Genomic DNA, 20,240 nt, shown 5'->3' on the forward strand with positions numbered 1-20,240 from the left:
ATATGCTCCTAACCGCACTAAAATTTGCAGTGAAATAGATACCCCTGTACGTATTTCAAACCCAAAGTCTTAACACCAAGAAAAAAAAAATTTCTAATGAAGCTACTGGTACAGTAAAATAAGCAAACTAATGTGTGTTAGTGTATTCAAGATACTGGAAAAATAAAGGGGGGAAAAGAAACAATTTCAGAATATTATAAATTGGCAATTAAAGCAGGAGGATGTTCACAATGTTATGTGTGTGCTAAACTCATCCAATACATGGTTTATGTACATTAGAAAATAAAGGCATGGTTGTTTTAAAAATATAATTCCAATTGTCTAAAATAAATGTAATTGCATTTTTATCTTTCTTCAGAAATGCTTCTTTCTTGGATGCTGCACAGAGTCAGTGCTGGTATTTTAAGGAGCTGATGAAACTTAGTAATGAACACCGATATGCACATGAATATGGAGACCTAAACATTGCTGACAGAGACGAACCAGAAGCACAGCAAGATCATTTGAAGCAAACAGCCACCGACAGGCTACAGCAAAATAACCTCTTTATCGCTGGTGCAAAGGAAAATAAGCAGGGCTTGTTGAATCCTTCTGAAAGATGGATTACTACAAGCCACATTCAGCCTATGTTCATTAACTCCTCCGTACCTGTGCCTCAAAAAAAAAGTAATCAAGAGCACAAAATAAAGAAGAAAAGTACTGAATGTTGCATCAGTCACAAAGGGGAGAGCAAAGATAACAGTAAAATATCAACCCCAACTACAAGAAATACATTCAGAGAGACAGTTATTGCAAGTAATGAGGGAGAGAATCTCCAGCATGTTGAGAACAGTGTGGAAAAGTAAGATATAAATGTCAAATATTTGCCATAAAAACCCAGTTCCATTTCTGCATAATCGTAATGTGAAAAGTTAGTTTTCAAAATAGTTTCCAATGGGATACAAACTTACAACTATTACGTTCTATTAAGGGCTTGTCTACACAGCAAGTTACTGTGCTGTGAATCTACAGCGCACTATCTTGCCATGCAGTAGCATCCTGTGTGGACACTGCTACAGCACAGTGAAAGTCCTGGAGTGTGGCTTAGCATTCTTCTACTTCGAAACGCAGTATGCTATATATAACACACTGGCTTGCTGTGCAGTAACTTGCTATGTAGACAAACCCTTTGTCTTTTCTGTTCACCTCCTATGTACTTTTTAATAAGTTTTAACTCTTATTGTCTCCTAATCATGGTTAAAATTCATATCCCTTATGCATGACAGTCCTGTGGTATTTTGTCGGTGATTGCATTTTAACAATATTTTTAAAATGTATTTTAATTGAAAACTGTGTGAAAGTAAGGAGAAAATTTAAAAATGTGACTTCTATCTAACTTTTCCTTTCTTGGTACTAAATACGTGAACCCTCTGCCTAATTGTATAAAACAAGAAGAAACAATAGTCCAGAGGCTTTTTAACACTCTTAGTAAGATTTTTTTTTTTCTGTAACTTTCATTAGGGCTCAGTCCTAATCTGTGCTGAGTTTACAGTTGAGAAAGTGGGAGGGGAAGGTGCTGTTAAAGCTACTTCTCCATTTTCCTGACCCTGGGCCAATCACATGCAGCTGTGCTGACTGAAGAGCCAACTATCTGTCCTGTTCTTGGCATTCCCAACATGCCTCTTTCCGTCCTGTACAAAAGGGGTTGGGGAGCATAGAGCCAACTACACTTGATTTGTGCCACCTAAGGATTCTCCCGTGTGAAGTGCAATGCTCTGTTGCCATTTAGGGCAGATTTCTAGCTGCTTTGTACTGATTCATGCTACACAGGCAGAACTGGAGGTGAAGATTTGGTCCTATGTACATAAGAGTTCAGATAGGACAAGGTGTCCAGTTTCAAAAATACACTGTACATAGAAGCCTGGGGTACACTGTGAGGGGCAACACTGAAAGGTATGTTCCTTCAGTTTCCTTAGAAGTACAATATGCAGACAGCATTCCCTGTGTTTTGGGGTTTTTCTGTTTTTTTTGTTTTTGGTTGTACTTGGGAATTGATTAATTTATTATGAATGTATTTCTTGAGGAGGACTGCAGGATACATAATGAACTCCAGTGGAAATGAGCGGGAGCATAGTAGCCCATTATGAAACCTGAGTGTTTTTGAAAATCTAAATCCTTTTCTAAACGTTGCATTTAAAGTATTTTAGTTACTCTTCTAATATAAATATTCCAGGAATTCTGCTGTTGGAAAGTCATCCTCTTAACTGTGAGTTGCACCCAGTAGTGCTGGAAGCTATTGGGCAAAACTGTAAACTAAACTACTTAAAATCAGGGGTGCTACTGCACCCCCAGCATCCCTACTTTCCCCACCCCTGGTTGTGCTTGCTCATCAGTACTTAAGCAAGGTTTTAAAATATACTTTTTATGGTGAAATCAATTATTTTTAAAATTTTCCTAAGTATTTTCTTAGAAGTTCAGATTTTTAAAAAGCCACATATTTTCTATGTAATATTTACTTATCTCTGAGTTAACTTATTGACTTCAAAATATTCCTGTGGGAGGCTGTGACTTGTTTCAGAGTATCTGCTTCACTGTAAGCTGCTTCGCATTTTAAGCAGCTACACCTAAATAAGAAGAGAAAACAAAAAAAATATAGAAATGTGGGGTGTTTCTAAATTCTTCTGTCCTTTCATTGGTTTGTTGATATAAGAGATGCAAGGGTTTTTTTTTTCTAAAATTTTGAGATAACTTAGAACTGCCATCAGACATTAACTTCTCTATAAAAATTTGATCTGCAGATCACTGTAGGGAGAATGTGCCTTGGTTTCTTGAATTCCCCAAACCTTTAGAAAGCACCAACCATTTGACAGATCTGAATATTCTGATTATAATATAATCAAGATTGTTTTACAGCATTTAAATTAATAACTGTACTTTTAAAACAATAAGCAAAATGGAACTTGAACAATACTTTAACCACTGGGATTGCAGTATGAAATTATAAACTATATTATGATTGCATAAGGGTAACTCCATGGCACCCCATACATAACTGTTTTAAATCATTGTGTAGATTTAAAAGCATCCCTAGTGTATTACTCTCTTGAATAGTCTTGTTGTTTAAAAAGTAAAAATAGGTAGAAGCTGGAAATGCATTTTCCAAGAGTCTCTCAACCATTGTGTGTGGATGAACACATGTATGCATATCTAATGGGGAACGTCTTTGCAGTTACTGTAGAGCCTTCAGTTGCATAAACCTTTCTTTTTTTGGTGTTCATAGCTTGGCAGCTACACTAATCCAGTCATATTGGCGAGGCTACATAATTCACAGAGATATTCATTTCTGTGCTAGACTACATATGGCAGCAACGGAGATCCAGTGTGCTTGGCGGAAGTACCTTGCCAGGAGAAACGCTGTCTACTGCACAAAAGAAAGCAATGAACTCACAGACGCTATAGAACAGAAGCATAAAGCTGCTGCCCTTATTCAGGTTGGTTTGCTACAGTGTTCTCTTCATTTGTTACAGTTAGACTTAGTCAGGAATGATTTGATTAATTAGCAGTATTTATAAGTAATGTTCATTCTGTTTTTTTCTTGAACCAAACAGATGATTCTAGCAGAAAACCCTTTTTTTGTTTAATAAAATCCTGCATAAGCATCAAAAGTTTATTTTACAAAATATTAGTTTGATTTTAATTTTACTGTGGTGGCAAAGGTAAATAATGTCATGTACCCTGTATATTCTTAGTTTCAAAATCTTTCTAGTCCTTTTTAAATTAAAGGGACACTGCCAGAATTTTTGGCCTTACATAAACCTATCTTGAAAGTTATTCCATATTGTGTTTGTTGGGTGAAAACATCAAAGGTACCTAAGTGATTTAGGATATTGTCTCATTTTCAAAAATACATTACACACTTCGAAGCCTAAATCTTATTTAAATGTCAATAGGATTTAATCTACTAAGGTCTGGTCTATACTACCCGCCTGAATGGGCGGGTAGAAATCGACCTCTCGGGGATCGATTTATCACGTCCCATTGGGACGCGACAATCGATCCCCAAATCGGCACTCTAACTCCACCAGCAGAGGTGGTAGTAAGCGCCGCCGACAAAAAGCCGCAGAAGTCGATTTTGCCGCTGTCCTCACAATGGGGTAAGTCTCCTGCAATACGTCGAATTCAGCTACGCTATTCACGTAGCTGAATTTGCGTATCTTAAATCGACTCCCCGCTGTAGTGTAGATGTACCCTAAGTATCCTAAGCTACTTCAGAAAATTTTACTGCTTGCCTCATGGATTTCATCACATTGTGGCATCTGTTCAACGGAACTTGTCTTCTGGGAATGTAGAATGGGTATCAGGAAAGGACCAGCATTATGGGGAAATGCTGGCTTTTCCTTCTCTCTGAATTCTAGAAATGAGCTCTCCAAGCACAGGTCACTTACCCATGAGGATGCCCTTTCCTGCCACCTGTGCTCTGGAAGAGTTGAGGATATAACCCAATATACAAGTTTTTAACCTAGCCAGTCATAAGTGCTACAGTATGCCTGATTTAACTTTAATTGTACGTTCCTAGTAGTTACAGGCCAACAGAGTAACCAGTAGGAAAGCAGATCTTCAGTCTCAGCATTTCATTATGTTCATGATAAATCATTAGTTTGTGGCAGCACACTGCAAATGATAAGGCAAAGCAGATACAAGGCTATTATTTGCACATAATTTTTGAGAAGGAGGAGGAAATGTCAATATCCTCTCATTTATACAGTGTAGAACATTCTCAGTGAGCAAGGAAAATTGCTATCCAAGTTCTAACACTGTCTACCATAAAACAGGAATTTCCCTTTAAAACCATGATCCATAAAACTACAGTTATAAAAATAATATTCCCATGTATAATGTGCCTTTTATCCTAAAGTATCCAGTATGTCTTTGCACATGTTCCTAATGTCTTGCATCATTTTCAGGTATTTAAGTGCTCATTTTTTTTTTTTGCTGTATGTTCTTTTTTACCTAGATGATGATGATAATAAAAAAACCCTTTCTTAAAAAATGTAGAGTAGACGGTGACTGTGAAGATGTGGTTGACTGGTTTAGGTTAATTACATGAGATGACAACAAGAATTGCCACTTGTAACCACTGGAAATTTGGTATAAGTGTGTTTTTATTTTTGTTCTCAGTAATTTGAAAGTGAACACTCAACTTTTTCTTATATCTTCTTCCCCCTCCGCTTAGAATAGGCCCTGTAGGAATTGTCAAATAATTAATTAGTTGACCTAGGTTTGTAGTTGAGGGAGTTTCAAGATTCCATTCTGCTTACTTGAGGAAAACCTCTTGAGTATTCTGAGCTTTAGACATATGCTGGCATTTAATTTGTCTTGTAGTTTTAAATGTCACATAAAGTTCAAAAAACAGATCATTGAGCTATTAAACCAAGGTCTAAGATGTTTTATCTTCCTAATGGGATAACATAGAGAATCTGGATTTGGGTTTGATCTATGGCCTTGTATAACATGCTTTAAATTTTTGTTTAGGCATTTTGGAAGGGTTTCCTCTTGCGGAAGAAACTAGCCAGTGCTCTTGCAGCTGTTAAAAGTGATGAAGTGGAGGATGACTATGAAGAAGTAAATGTGGATGATTTTACATTTGATGAAGTAAGCACAGTTGTTAACATAAAAGTTCACCTAAAACAGCAGCAAATGTACCTACATTAGAACTGTATGTTGGATATATTAGATAACCCGAGAGAGCAAGAAAGAGTTACATTTTGGGTATATAATTAATTTAAATGTACTTTTTATGGATTATTGGCTTGCTGGTCGCATTGATGTTCCAGTGCTACTATGCTATTAATGACACACCTCATCTACATGAAACCTCATCTATTTCTAGAGCCTGAAGGCAAATAAATGGATCGTGCAAGTGGCTGTTTTTGTCCAAAAGTGTGCAGTTCTGTAACCCTTTTAATAATATTTTATACCCTATGGGATATAAGGTACAATGTAGTTTCAAAAATATTACAAAACCATAATTTTTGGAGAAAATAAGGATTGGCCTTAACCCTCACGAGTGGTCCCAGGAACTCCAGTGTCCCCAGTAGGTGTGATGTCACCAGCATAGTGATCAGTAGAGTCATTTGACAGATTGGGAGCTATGCCACTGATGGATGCAAACTTCTAAAAGAAAAACATATTGGAAAATATATCTGCTAATTATCATTGAGGGATAACAAAATAAATAAACAAACCACCACATCAACAACCGGAGGTGGAGAAAGTTACTAAACAATTCAGCAATCTCACCTCTGTGTTCTGGAAAATGACTAGGAGGATCAGGTTCTTAATGCAAGAGTAGTTAATGAAGAAAGGGATAGTGAAATTGGGAAGGAAAAGGCTAAAGTAGCAGTGTTCCAGAACATCCAGCTGCAGTACTACAAGAACTATTAGAATCATTGTCAATATTGGCAGTTCAGGGAGGGCAAATGAAGTTTTAGAGGACTGAACTTGAGCAAAAATATTCATTTTTAAGACATGACAAAGATCACCAAAGGAATTACAGAGCAATAAAGTAAAGTTCAAAACCTGGTAAATTGATATATAAAACATGTAGGCAATGCTCTACTGCATCAAGGGAATCAAACAACTGCCAACAGCCAAATCTTTTCAGTAAGCATGGAAAAGGAGCCTTATGCAGCATTATCTTCACTTTCCTGCGAAACAACAGAAACTCCTCTTTGCAAATACTTGCACAATTGGGGCTCTGTTTTTTGGAAACAGTTGGCAGAGTAGACTCCAGCAAGGATTTAATTGTTGCTCAGAGCCAGTCAGAGGGTCATTTCAGGAGAGAATTAATCCAGTGTGAATTAAATACTACACAGTACAGTCCACCATTTCTGGAAACTGGATGGTCTCTCCAAAACTGAGTATCTGTAGGAGCAATTCTGGATGAAGAAAATTACTCACCTGTAATTGGAGCTCTCTGAGTTCTCTGCACATCCTCATTCACTCACCCTGCTTTCCTTGTCATGATTTCAAACACAAGAAAGGAACTCATCATGGCTGGTGCCATGGAACTTTATATGGCTTTGTCATGGACATTTGGATACGGGTGAGCATGGGTGTTTGCAATAGTCCTGTGTTAAAATCCCACCATAACTTCAAAATGGAGGTTGAGATGACCTACTTCTAATGTGGTTAACCCCTACTTGGCTGGAGATGACATGTTCCTAGGGCTTATAAAATACTTCTGAACATCAAATATTTTTGCCTTTGCGGTGTACCAAAACAGGACTGTATCTGGTGACCTGAGGATCAGCCACCTTTTGAGGACCCCAGTTAGAGTTGCACTGGATTAAACAAAACAGGAATGGTGTTTATTATATACACATGCAATGTGTTACTTATGACTTGGAATAATTTTTAACAATCAAAATTAATTTTTCTTCAGTCTTTGAGTAGCTATAAACTTTTCAGGGGTAAATTTTCAAAAGGGCAGCCACCCTTTTGAGAGTGCAAATCAGACAGAGGCACAAGTACCAGGAAATAATTTTGCGGGCATAAAATGGGGGTTTAAACCAGGAGAGTAGGCTTAAATTTTACTTTTTAATGTTTAGGATTTTAAAACGTATCCAGCATAAAGAGCAACTCTGTTGTTTGCTCCCATCTTTCTCTCAAATAATACTCAATACTAGAAAGTTGCAGAACTTACTTTTTAACACAGGGAAGAAAATATCTGTTCATGTGTATCAAAGAAGGGAAAAGCACATATGCTGTATTGCATTTTACACCCAATGAACCAGATTATTATTTAGTATAAATCAGTGTAGTTGCATTAAAGTCAGGGGAGCTATGGCCTTTTATGCCACCTGGAGATCTGGCCTGGAATCTCTATTTATTCCAAATATTATAGTATTTTTCTAAAATAAATAACAGTGGTGTTTATAGCCTGTATTACATATCAGAGTGCTATCATGTCATTAACTGAATATTCTTAATAGTTGTTCATCTAGGTGCAAATACGAAGTCAAGCAGCTGGCCTGAATGGCTAGGCCAGGCACAGAACAGATGTATAGAAGGGAGGAATCTTTCTACGCCTCCCAGGGTCATGGAGTGATTATTCCAGGCTAGGAGGCAAAGCAGTTTCTATGGCATGTTACAAAGTGAAAAGGCAGGTGAGGATTCATGCAGTGATAGATCCTTCCACTTTGCCTGTTTCTCAGTACAATTGCATCAGGAGTCCTTGCACAGCTGCAGTGAGCATGAGGTGCCAATTCCCTGCATTCAGCTCATCCTTCTGCAATGAACCTGCACTAGCTCTCTTGCCAGGGGAGTCACTGATCTCATGGAGGCGGGGACTGGACCTGGGTCTAACCCTAAATTCAGATATTTTTGTGTCCAATTAAAATTAGTATTTCATTGATGGTATATTTTGCCTTTAAAGGGTTGTCCAGAATGTATAAATATCCAGAGATCTGTCACATCAGTTATTTAACATGGTCACATAATATTTGGTACATTGACTGCTGGGGAAGAAGACTTCTGTAACATCTGTTTTCAAACACCAGGAGTTTCTCCCTGCCTGGCTGCTCCAATGATTGCATTCTGGCTTACTAATATGGGTGTCCCTCTATTTCTTCTGCAAATTCCTGTCCATATTAACTACTCTTCTAGGTGTTCCTGTATTTCAAGGACAAGAAATTCTGTGTCTGGAATGACTGAGGGCTTTATACATCTTTGCTGTCATGCTTTTAGCCTCTGTACAATTGAAATGGCAAGAGATACTATATTAAGCGTCTCCATCCAGTTGTCTGCCATTAATTACCCAGAGCTCCCATTTAACCCTCATATAGATTTATCATAATCTGCTCCCTTATATAAATGTATCGTGGCATGTATGATATCGTTATATACAAGATGAGGTAATGTGGGGCCTAGTTAATCTTTTCCAGCCCATAGCCTAGGGGCTTTATATATAGTTGCTTCTAAAGAGTCAAGAACTTTGGGTTACACTCTTACTAAAGTACTTGGAGATCTGTGTGCCAAGAATGTGCTAATTGTATCAACATCCACTTCAATACTCTGTGAAAAGAGGTCATCAATGCAGCCAGTATTGTAATTGGCTTTAATATCAATACTTCTAGAGGGACAAAGGAGGAAAGTGAAGTGTCAATTTCCTTTCTTTCTCTCTCTACGCAAAGATCCATATGTATCTCATTGTTTGTAGCTTGGCTCATTAAATCCTTTTAGTTTAGAGCACTGGATATCATCTAACCCACAGGCTAAATATGAGGAGAAATTTTATTCATCATTAATTATTTTCAAAATAATTATGCATCCGAAGAAGTGGGCAGTAGCCCACGAAAGCTTATGCTCTAATAAATTTGTTAGTCTCTAAGGTGCCACAAGTTCTCCTATTCTTTTTGCGGATACAGACTAACACGGCTGCTACTCTGAAACCTGTCATTAATTATTTTGTTTTTTTAAAAGAACATCAATATTTAATGTAGCAATAATAGAAAAGAAAGACCAAATTATTCAAAATAAAATCTAGAAAATAACAAATTCTTGCTTCCAGTTGAAGCTCTTGTCTTTGAGAGCTGTTCTGCAGAATTCATAGATATAGTCAGCATCAGCTTAAACTTCAGAAGTATTAACTTCTTCCAATCTTAAGAAAAGCGATGAAAGAAATATTTGAGAACATTACTAAAGGAAACAATCCTCTCCTGAAAAACAATTACTATTATCTTCTTACTAAATAGAACAACGTTACACAGCTTTTAAACTGTGGATTTGTCATGCAACCTTTCTTTCCTAAGTTTATTTAGGACCTATCCTTCATGTTTCAAACTACCTGGAAGTAAGGAGACAAAGGTGACCATAAGTAGCTCAACCACCTACTTCCTCCTCACTGTTTTTCCTCTTTCTCCTGGTAGCCTGAAGTGTATGCCTTATTTCTCTAAGCCTTTTTCCCCCTCTTATCAGTTCCTGAGCTCCTACGGAAGTGGAAGCTAGGGAAGGAAGGAACAAAAAACAAATGATGTTAGGAACAAAACAGGCAGAATATGTGCATCTTGTAACCATGTGCATTCTTTGAGTGTAAAGAGTCTGTAAATTTTGTCAGGTTCTAATAATTTATTCCTGTGATTCTTAAAAGGGGAACAAGACATTACAAATCTCTTTATGGAGACTACTCAAATACTGTATTATCTTTGCTTATAAACAGGCAGATTTCCCTGACCCTGTATCAATCAAGTCCGTCAGTTTTAGGCATGATTACGCCTTGGTATGAGGGACCAAAAATGCTGTTGGTTTTCTGTGGATTCTTACATTGTTTATTTTGTACCCTTCCCCCCTCCCCAAATCAATTTTGACTCACAAACAGTGGCAGTTATTGATCTGCAGGGGTGACTGTCCGACAGAGACACATTTTGGAGGGCCCAGCACTTGGAGGTTCTCAAAACCTCTCTAAACAGTGGCAGATTGAGTACAGATCTCAAAAGAATAGTGGATCCAAGTCTTGGACTGATGAGATTCGGGGACCAACTGTTTTTAGAGCTACATAGGACTCATTTCTAAAGAAGAGTTGGAGCCAGGAGGCACAGAATGTGGGGACTCAGGTCAAGGCAGGTGGCTAGCCACCTTCTGTGCTTCCTGGCCCAAATTTTCTCAAGCAGTGGGTCTTATGAAGATAGATCTTCTTAATAATTAAGCATCTTGTGTCCACCTTAAGCACCTTATGTTGTGATTATCAAAAAAAATAGGAGCCTAAAACTATATTCTGAAGTCCATATTTAGACACTTAAAAAGTAGCTTGTCTTTCAAAAGTGCAGAGCATGCAGCAGCTCCCCTATTTTGAAAATCTCTGCCTTGGGCAATACCTCAACATTTATCCTGTTCCACTATTAACTTTTCTCTCCGGCTTCTCTTCTCCTGATAAAGCTGCAGCCCCCAGTAAATGTAGCATATTCTCTAGTGGTGATATCCCATATTGGAAATCTGAGGTCAGTATACTCTGAGTTACCTTTAATAGAGAAAGCTCCAAGTGCAATATTATTTAGATACAGAAGCTTATGGTCTTGCCATAGTGTAGCAAAGCTGCTGTAGTTTGAGTTCCATAGTTTTGTTTACAAAGTTAGGAAGCATGGGAGATTTGGTTATGTGGGCACATCATCTGGAACATTTAGGGACAGTGGTCTGGTGAGGATCTTGTAGAGTGTGGTGGAATCAGAGGTAGGAAGGAAGCAGGAACTGGGAGCCTTTGGAAGGATGATTGTTTGGGGATCTTGGAGCCTTCAAGGAGGGCTGAAGGTGCCAAGAGTCTGAGGATTCTTGAGGTTGCTGAGAGGGTGGAATTGGGAACTTCAAAAGGATTGGGTAAGCATCCAAGCATTTCTGGAGCTTATGTGAACCAAGTCTAACCTCTGAAGCTTATGAGGTTCACTCATCTGTACTTTGTAGTCTTTTATTCAAAACAAAATGTAGGAATTGGCTTCTGACCCATAACTTCCTTTGAGCACTATCAAGCTTAGGGCACAAAGCACATTTTGCAGAAAAGTTATGTGTATGTCATGAATGACTTCTGTAACATTATCATAAGACTTGACCTCTTTGGAGTTAAGTATGGAGTGTTTTCATTTGCAAAAATTCCAACGTTCTGTGAGATTGTTTTATTTTACTCATTTACTTGCATCCTCCTTCATGTACTGAATAGTCTGCTAATTCTACACAGTCCTAATCATATTTATTTAAAAAAAAACACAGGCAATAGGAATAAGAGTGAAATCTATTGTTAGAATGATTGTCTAAGGTTACTCTAAGCATTTTAGCAAATGACATTTGGTGCAAGCATTCAAAAATATGATCCTGCCTTAAATTTCTCTCAGCTAAATGTTGTCGTTTTCCATTGTGTCCACTTACAAGAGAAAGATACACTATAGCTGTACTTCTCTTCTAAATTAACTGTCTCTTAAGGGAATGTTCTGTAATAATTACTCTACTTTCTTATGTCTTTAAAATCTCTTGAGATCCCATGAGAACAATTCACTGTTGTGATATTTCTTTGGAATCCATACAACACCTCTCTCTACTTTTCTTGGCTGGACATATTGTTTGCTTTTAGCAATTAGAATAGTGTTTTAAAATAATCTCAGTTAGTAGTAGTTCAGAGTTTTCTGAATCCAGGTATAGCAGGTTTCTAAAGCTTCCTATTTTTGTAGATAGGGCTATGCAATAGTCTTTTTCTGTAATCCTTATTTTTGTATTTAGAATGCACACAAAGTTTAGCACAATTTTTATTGAATTCACAAATTCTGATGATCCGTATTTTCTTCACTTTGTTTTCAGAGTGGTTTGCTGTATGGTTCTACTTTGTAAAATGAGGGTATGTCTACATACCACTGGGGATCGATTTATTGCATCTAGTCTAGATGCGATAAATCGACCCCAGAGTGCTCTCCTGTCGACTCCTGTACTCCAGCGCCGCGAGAGGTGCAGGCAGAGTCAATGGGGGAGCAGAAGCAGTCAACTCACCATGGTGAAGACACCACGGTAAGTCGATCTAAGTACGTCGACTTCGTAGCTGAAGTTACGTAACTTAGATCGATTCCCCTCCCCCCATCCCCTCCCAGTGTAGATCAGGGCTGAGACAAACATGGCACTCCAAAATGCCATTTTAATTGTGATTTACCTATGTAATGTGCTATGTTTACAAATGGAAATTTTTCTAACTGCCAGCCTTGCTAAAGTGGGATCCATAAGCTAATTTTTTTCCCAGCCATCTTCACTAGTCTGCACTACAGAGATCTCCTTTGCAGAGTCACCAGAAGCAGCTGAAGTGTTGGTGTCAGACTATGCTGCTTCCTCTTACTGCTCAAGCATTCTACATTCAATGGCAGAGATACTCATCATGCTGCAAGCTCTCCCACTACAAACAAAAGTGTATACCCACTTTGCTAGCAAGTAAACCGTATTAACCTCTCTCCATTCTGATTCTATCTAAGGGACATTTTTTAAAAGCAACTTTTGGAACTTATAGGAAACTTTCTTTAAGCACACATGATCATTTTCCCTTTCTCAACTCCTCCACCTCAAATAATGTCAGAGCTAAGGAAGAAGCATTGGTCAAACATTAAAATGCTCTTCTGGGGAGCTAACCTGCTTACTTCTACCAAATAGAATAGGTGAAGTATCAGGGAAAGTAAAACCAACAGAAAAAGGCTACTTTATTCTTATTGGCTGCAATTCTAAGGGTACATCTACACTACAGCGGGGAGTCGATTTAAGATACGCAAATTCAGCTACGTGAATAGCGTAGCTGAATTCGACGTATTGCAGCCGACTTACCCCGTTGTGAGGACGGCGGCAAAATCGACTTCTGCCACTTTTTGTCGGAGGCGCTTACTACCACCTCCGCTGGTGGAGTTAGAGCGCCGATTTGGGGATCGATTGTCGCGTCCCGTCGGGACGCGATAAATCGATCCCCGAGAGGTCGATTTCTACCCGCCGATTCAGGCGGGTAGTATAGACCAGACCTAAGATTCTATCCATGTACATGATTCATCAACTGGACTGTTTGAGGAATGATTGATTAAAAACATATCATGATGATAGCTTTTATAAAAACAATAGGGCCTGATCCACCTAGTTACACTGTTTCTTATGCTTGTGTAACTCCACTGACCACAAAGGTGTTTGCACTGAGCTGTAAAATCAATGTAATGCTGAGAAGTATCAGGCCCAATATATACACTTTCTGTAACACATCATTCATACTCCCTTTACTTCAAACTTGTATCTGATCTTTTTGTTTAAGATTAGTACTTGTGTACTGCCAGTAACTTCTTACCTGTAATTGAAAAAGCAACTAAAAATCTTCCCCCTTTTAATGGAAATTGTAGCAAATGTGCCTGAGGACACACCTTCAGTAGATGTAAATTGGTGTAGCTCCATTGGATTCAGTTGCATTTATACTAGCCAAGAGTCTGGCCCTGAATGTCTAAATATGTTTGGCTTCCTGATTCCAAATTAAGCTATACAAGAGAAGGCCTGTTGCTTTCTTGCTCTGGAAAACTAGCCTGTAGAGTAATCTGATTTATCAAAATTCTGGGGATGAAAGAGAACTTTAAATGCACTAAAAAAATTCAGATCTCTAATTTCAAAGGCAGTTTTCATTCACAGTCAATCAGCAATATATAAACAACTGGGAAAGAATAGTTCAGGGATCTTGTGCCAGGAAACCTGTGAGTTAGAATTGCATGTTTTCTTGCAACTTTTGCAAGTACTTAAGTTTACAGAGAAGAACTTTGTATCAGACATACTAAGATTCTTGCAGAAAACAAAAGCTAGATTAAGTGGTGAAAAGGTTTGTTCTGAAGAATTGAATGGGATACACCAGAGAGAGAGAGATGTTAGCCAGAAACAGGATAGAAATTTGCAGTTTTCAGCCAAATGAAAGTCAATACAGTAATTTTTTCTCTGGTATGCTCTTTTCTACTTCCATCATCCACAAAGTTGACCACCATTACGTGATTACTTATTCCTGACCCAAAGAAGAGAGAAAGCAACCATATAGCCCACTAAATAGCCAACATGGGGTGAAGAAGTTTTAGTCTCTAGCTTGTCACATGGAAACAAAGTTCATCATCCTCAGCATCTTGGGGAGTGACAGTTCTGAGAACACTGTTAAATGTATTGTCCACTTGCATTGTGGATTAAAGCATTTTTATTTCAACACTGAGCTAGACTGTTACTCATTTCTGTTAAAGACCAAAAGTGAGCTTGGTGCTGTATAAGAACAAAGTGAAGACATCCCCTACCATGAAGAATTTAGTTTAAATACAAAACTGAAAACACTTCCAGCATGGGGAAGATAAGCATAAATATTAATTTTGAGTCATTTTTCTATTTGTTCACTCTTTGTGGTCCATGTGGAAAAATCAGTGTTAAAAAAAAATTGGATGCAGAGAGGATGGTGGTGTGGTAAAATCAGAATGAAGAGAACATTCCTTACCTAGAGATGATGTGAAAAAGGCATGGTGACAGGATTGGGAACTGGAGATGAATGACCTCATTGGCAGAGCAGAAGGCAGGGAAACTGATTAAACAAAATCAGAGGTATAAACTGGAGCTGAGTATAGAACAGCCTTGAGTTAAAACAAGCAGTGGATTTAGCTGATAGGCCTGTGAAACTGTAAGGAGAGGCTGGTTTTTAAAACAAGATTTTACTCAGTGCCCTCTTTCCTTCCATGCTTCTCATGCCACCATCTCTCCCTCAGGCCAACAGGGCACCTGAATTCAGAATAACTGTCAGAATAACTCTTTTCATTGCTTTGTTTACATTTGGAGAATTCCAGCCAGTCACTCCCAAATTTTGGTTTTGAAGCACTGTATAAACAGAAATATGACAATTATTCTGGACAAACCCATGCTGTACTGTAGGCAGAGAAGGGGTTAATTGAGAGGGAAGAGGGTGATTGAGGAGGTCAAAAGGATTTTCTAATTTTAAAAAAGTAACATTCAGCATTTTGAACAGCTCTCTTGTAGGTTCTTTTTCTCCCCATATAATATGTAGCTATTTAAGTGAATACTTCAGTATAATAATGAATTGACTCTACTTCCTAGAAATTCAGTAATAAATATATTCTGGGATTAATAAAAATATAGTTTAGGACATAGTTAGTACTTGTAAACAAGAAGAACTGTCAAGCTATTATAATAACTGAATCATGGGCTAAATCAATTTAGAAGCCATAAAGCTATTGTGTGTTTGTAGGCAGGAGTTTAGGTTTCTACATTAAATTGAAGAATCTTTGCGTATTTGATTGTTTGAAATGCTGATTTATTTAAATATTTTGAGACTCTTCCCTCCCTCTTCTCCTTCCTGTCAACCCAACCTCTTCCTATTTTGTTTTTTGGTTGTGTGTTTTTGTTAACTCTCCTGCTCCACTTTGCTCCTGGAGAAGACTATGGTCCAGTCCTGTCCAAAACTATTCATGTGCATAACTTTACTCACATGAGACCTGTCCATTGATCTCAGTGGGGCTGCTCACAAGAGTAAAGTTACTCTAATGTATGTTTGCGTGATTGGGGTGCAATTTCCACCTCCCAGTAGGCCTGATCCAGCGTACATTCAATGGACATTGGATTGGATCCACTGGAAGTAATTTACTTTTTTGTAATGCTGTTGTATTTTTATAAAAGATTAATTAGGACACCCACCTTCTCCACCCACTGCCTTTTCCTTCTTAAGAAGTCACTGACTACCTCATCATTGCTATTATTATTTTATTAAGTTTATTTAAATTGTACTCAGCAGAATTCCACACTTTTATGTTCTGAATGTCATCTGCAAACTGCTGAGCTCCCACAGCTCCCATTGACTAACACTCAAATTGGGGGTGCTCTGCACTTTGAAATATCAAGTCCAAAATGAGGAGTACTTAATAAAAGCAAGATATACAATGCTCTAAAAAGAGATATTGGGATTATTTTAGAATGAATAGATTAAAGGTAGGAAAGAATAGCTATATATGAAAAGGTTATGTAGTAAACTGTGGAGTGGAAGAATTCACTGTTCATTTGGAATTCATTTATGAGATACCAGAATACTGCGGGGGGAATCACAGGATTACATTCATAGAAGCTGAAAGAATGTGATGCAGTGAATCACTGAATGAAGTTTTTTATCTAATGGATATACCAAAATCTACTTACAGCATAAGAATTCTTTATTACTATAATACACCTCTACCTCGATATAACGCTGTCCTCGGGAGCCAAAAAATCTTACCGTGTTATAGGTGAAACCGCATTATATTGAACTTGCTTTGATCCACTGGAGTGCGCAGCCCCGCCCTCCCCAGAGCGCTGCTTTACCCTGTTATATCTGAATTTGTGTTATATTGGGTCGCATTATATCGGGGTAGAGGTGTATATATTTACATTTTAATAGTTCTTGCAATATGAAGCGATGAGGAGAAAAAATACTGTATTTAATAAAGAATTCCATGAGAATGAAGGTATAATCTGGACATTCTTGTGCCCACTCCTGGTAAATCAGGAAGTAAACTGGTGCAAATCTTAACTGAATATTACTCAATATATGTGTATTCTTTCTTGAAAAAAGTGCCAACAAACTAGCGTTTAAAAGGTGAGACTGAAAGGAGGTTAACATAAAGAATTTCTTTTTGGATTTAAAAACGTGCTAGATGTTCCTAACTTGCAGCCAATTTATGTATTCTCTCTAGCCTCATGAAAAATCACATTTTTCCAAATCATCAGTTCCATTAAATGAAGCTTTGTAAATTGCATTGCTTATTTTGAAACAAATAGAACTAGATGTAAAATTCCCAGCGAATTGTATGTGAATGATTGACTTTACACATGTGAGTTGGGTCCATTGAATGGGATTTGCAAACATGCATAAAGTTACTTGTATATATTAGTGTTTGTAAAATCAAGCCTTTAATTTGGTTTCAGAAATATACTTAATATTCAGCAGAGGCTCTTCCACATATACACACTCGTCTAGTAAAAATGGAATTGGTAATTTTTTCTTTAGTCCATATAATCATGCTTTCTACTTTTTATACATCTTTAGTCTATCCCAGCTTGCATTTTTTCCATCAGAGTATAGTCTCAGTAACACTGGGATCTAATTTTTGGACTAAGTTATCAAAAAATCTATTTATGTATAAACTTTGTTTTAGATAGTTATACTTCAGTACTATATTTATGGGGTGACTATGAACAGGAGTCTCTTGAGCTTGGTACTGTAGAAATCTCTAGGGATAAACATAATAGAATAACATACATTTTGAAAATCAGTGATGTGTTTATTGTTGTTGGCCAAAGTAAATGACATTTTAGTATATTTTTAATACTCAGTACATTCTTAGTAGTGCCAAATGTGCTTCATATTAACAAATCTGATCTTAATGATAAATCAATTGTCTTGGTAATGTTTTGTTAGTTACTGTACCTTTTATACCTTTGAATAATGCTTTACCATTCTGTACTGTGGTGTCTCTTTTTACCAGACAGCTTTAGACATTTTATATTTTATGTACAATTAGTGAAACAAATGAAAACACTATTAAAATAGTAACATTGATATAAAATTTAGTAAATGGTAAAAACTGAATTTAAAAATTACAGTAAGGCTTCAACATACATTTAAAAGCCAAAGAAAGAATATTAGTAAATAATGCATCTCTAAAACAAAAGGATCCAATCCATACTCCAGGCAGGGACCATAGTGGCATCTAGTCTGACCTCCTGCATACCGCAGGCCACAGAACTTCACCCACCCATTCTGATGATAAGCCCATAATCTCTGGCTGAGTTACTGAAGTCCTCAAAACTTAAAGCCTTCTAGGCTTCTATGTTTATTTTTGTTGACTGATTTCCGTAGCAAATGAGCTCAGTTTAGACTAGAAACTTAAACTGCCAGGTCTACAAACTTGACCAGAGATGTGAGAGTCAAGCTTGGATCTTATTCTGCATTAATAAATGTTTTGCAGAATCTCCTTTCAAATATGCCTGTGGACCACAAGTAGCTTCAGTGTGATTACCCAAGAGAGATTGATTAGAATTCAGTATTATCAGGAGCAAGGCACTGCAGCTGTGCCTACTCAGTACTTCTTACACCCTAACGAGCCATCTGGGCTGCCTGACAGACCATCCTGCATGACTGGATGAGGCAGCCAGCAGGCTGGTTCTGAAGATCAACAGGAACTGTAGCTTGCTGACTGCTCAACGCATATGCCCACATACTTTCTGACTCCCTATGCTTGTCTCACCAAGCCCTGCTCCTGCTTTGCTCCTCCACAACTTCAGCCCGGGCCCTGCCCTGCATCCAGCCTTGTTCCCATCCAGTCCCTGCCTTGTTCCTCCCTCAGAACCAGCCCTGCTCCTGCCTTCTGTGACTTCTTGTAATCCGGTTCAACACTGAACTCTGATTCCTGACTGCAACAGTGCCTCAACCCTTAGCTCTGGCATTTGGACTCTGACTCTGGTTCTGACCTTCGATCCTGGTTCTGGCCTTGTCTCAACCCTTGGCTCTGGAAATTGGAATCTAGCCACTAGGCATGACTCCTGTTCTGACCACTAGGCCTGATCGCCTATGACCCAGTCTCCTGACAAGTATGGAGAAGAAATAATAAACTCCAGTACACACTTAGCTGTGTTGACTTTGTATTGCTAACAGAGAGGGAGGAGATTTTTGAATAAGAAGTCTACATCTTTATATAGCTGCTTTTTGGAGCAGAACTTCTAGTGTCAGTGAGACTACTTGTGATGATTGCAGGACTGGACTCGGGATGAATGAAGGGAGGCTCATTTGAACAATTATAAGTGTTTTTCTGCTAGTTAATTGAAGCTGAGTACAAATTAAAGAGGGCATGAAGAGTACTCATTTGTAAACTAATACCTATTTCCAAATGAGATGTTTGATAGTCTCATTTAATTTTAAGAAAAATACACAAATTTGACTCCATCTAAAATTGTTCTTTTTGTCAAGATTGAAGAGATTTTTAGCTTCAAAACTTCTTCCCACAGCAGATAAACTACACAGGCCAACAATAAGTATATACTTTTAAAGTCTGATGTCCTGAGATACCATTCCAAAACTTAGAAGCAAATTCTGTGTGGAAAATCTGGGACGCTCCCAAGTCTAGCTCTACTGGGTCATAAACATATCAAACCTTGAATTAATCACTGTTTCTGAGTCTAAACATTGTTCATCTTGCATCTCAGATAGGTGGCTTTTAAGGTGTGGAGTGCAAAGACAGAATCCACATTTAGAGTGGCACTTTGATTTTTTTGTTTTTAAATGGCAGCGGTTTGAAACTGCTCACTGGTTAGGAGTGTTAGAATAAGTTCCAAAGGAGATTGATCAGTGGACAGAGGGCAAATGAGACAGTCATAGGTGCATGATAAATTTATTTGGCAAATATGTTTTCAATTTATCACACGGCTATTTCCTTAACATGCAACTGATGTGAAGGGGGTTAAAGGAAAACCTACAAAACTTTGTTCTTGAAATTAAGCGATAAATGGGAAAGAAGAGTGATGATACATCAGATATAAACGAAGAGGGAATATAATCTGATCTAGATTTTTAAAAAAAATTAAATACCAAATACCAAATATGGTTAACCGTCATATCAAGCTTAAGGTAGTTACAGAAACAAGAAGTCTAACATGAAAGAGTTCTTATGATTTAAAACTTGCATATACACTCTAAAAAACCTTGAGTAAGTATGGAG

General features: G+C 37.8%; 1 protein-coding gene across 1 annotated transcript in view; it reads left to right on the forward strand.

Moving 5' to 3' along the window:
* The window catches only part of LRRIQ1 (leucine rich repeats and IQ motif containing 1), a 151,979-nt gene that overhangs the window by 54,916 nt on the left and 76,823 nt on the right, over window positions 1-20,240 (forward strand). Inside the window, exons 15-17 of the mRNA XM_034772340.1 lie at window positions 359-841; window positions 3,260-3,470; window positions 5,512-5,631. Of these exons, the coding sequence (XP_034628231.1) occupies window positions 359-841; window positions 3,260-3,470; window positions 5,512-5,631 (814 nt within the window). The remainder of the gene's footprint in view (window positions 1-358; window positions 842-3,259; window positions 3,471-5,511; window positions 5,632-20,240) is intronic.

The sequence above is a fragment of the Trachemys scripta genome, chromosome 1, assembly GCF_013100865.1.
Source record: "Trachemys scripta elegans isolate TJP31775 chromosome 1, CAS_Tse_1.0, whole genome shotgun sequence".
NCBI classification, from domain to species: domain Eukaryota; kingdom Metazoa; phylum Chordata; order Testudines; family Emydidae; genus Trachemys; species Trachemys scripta.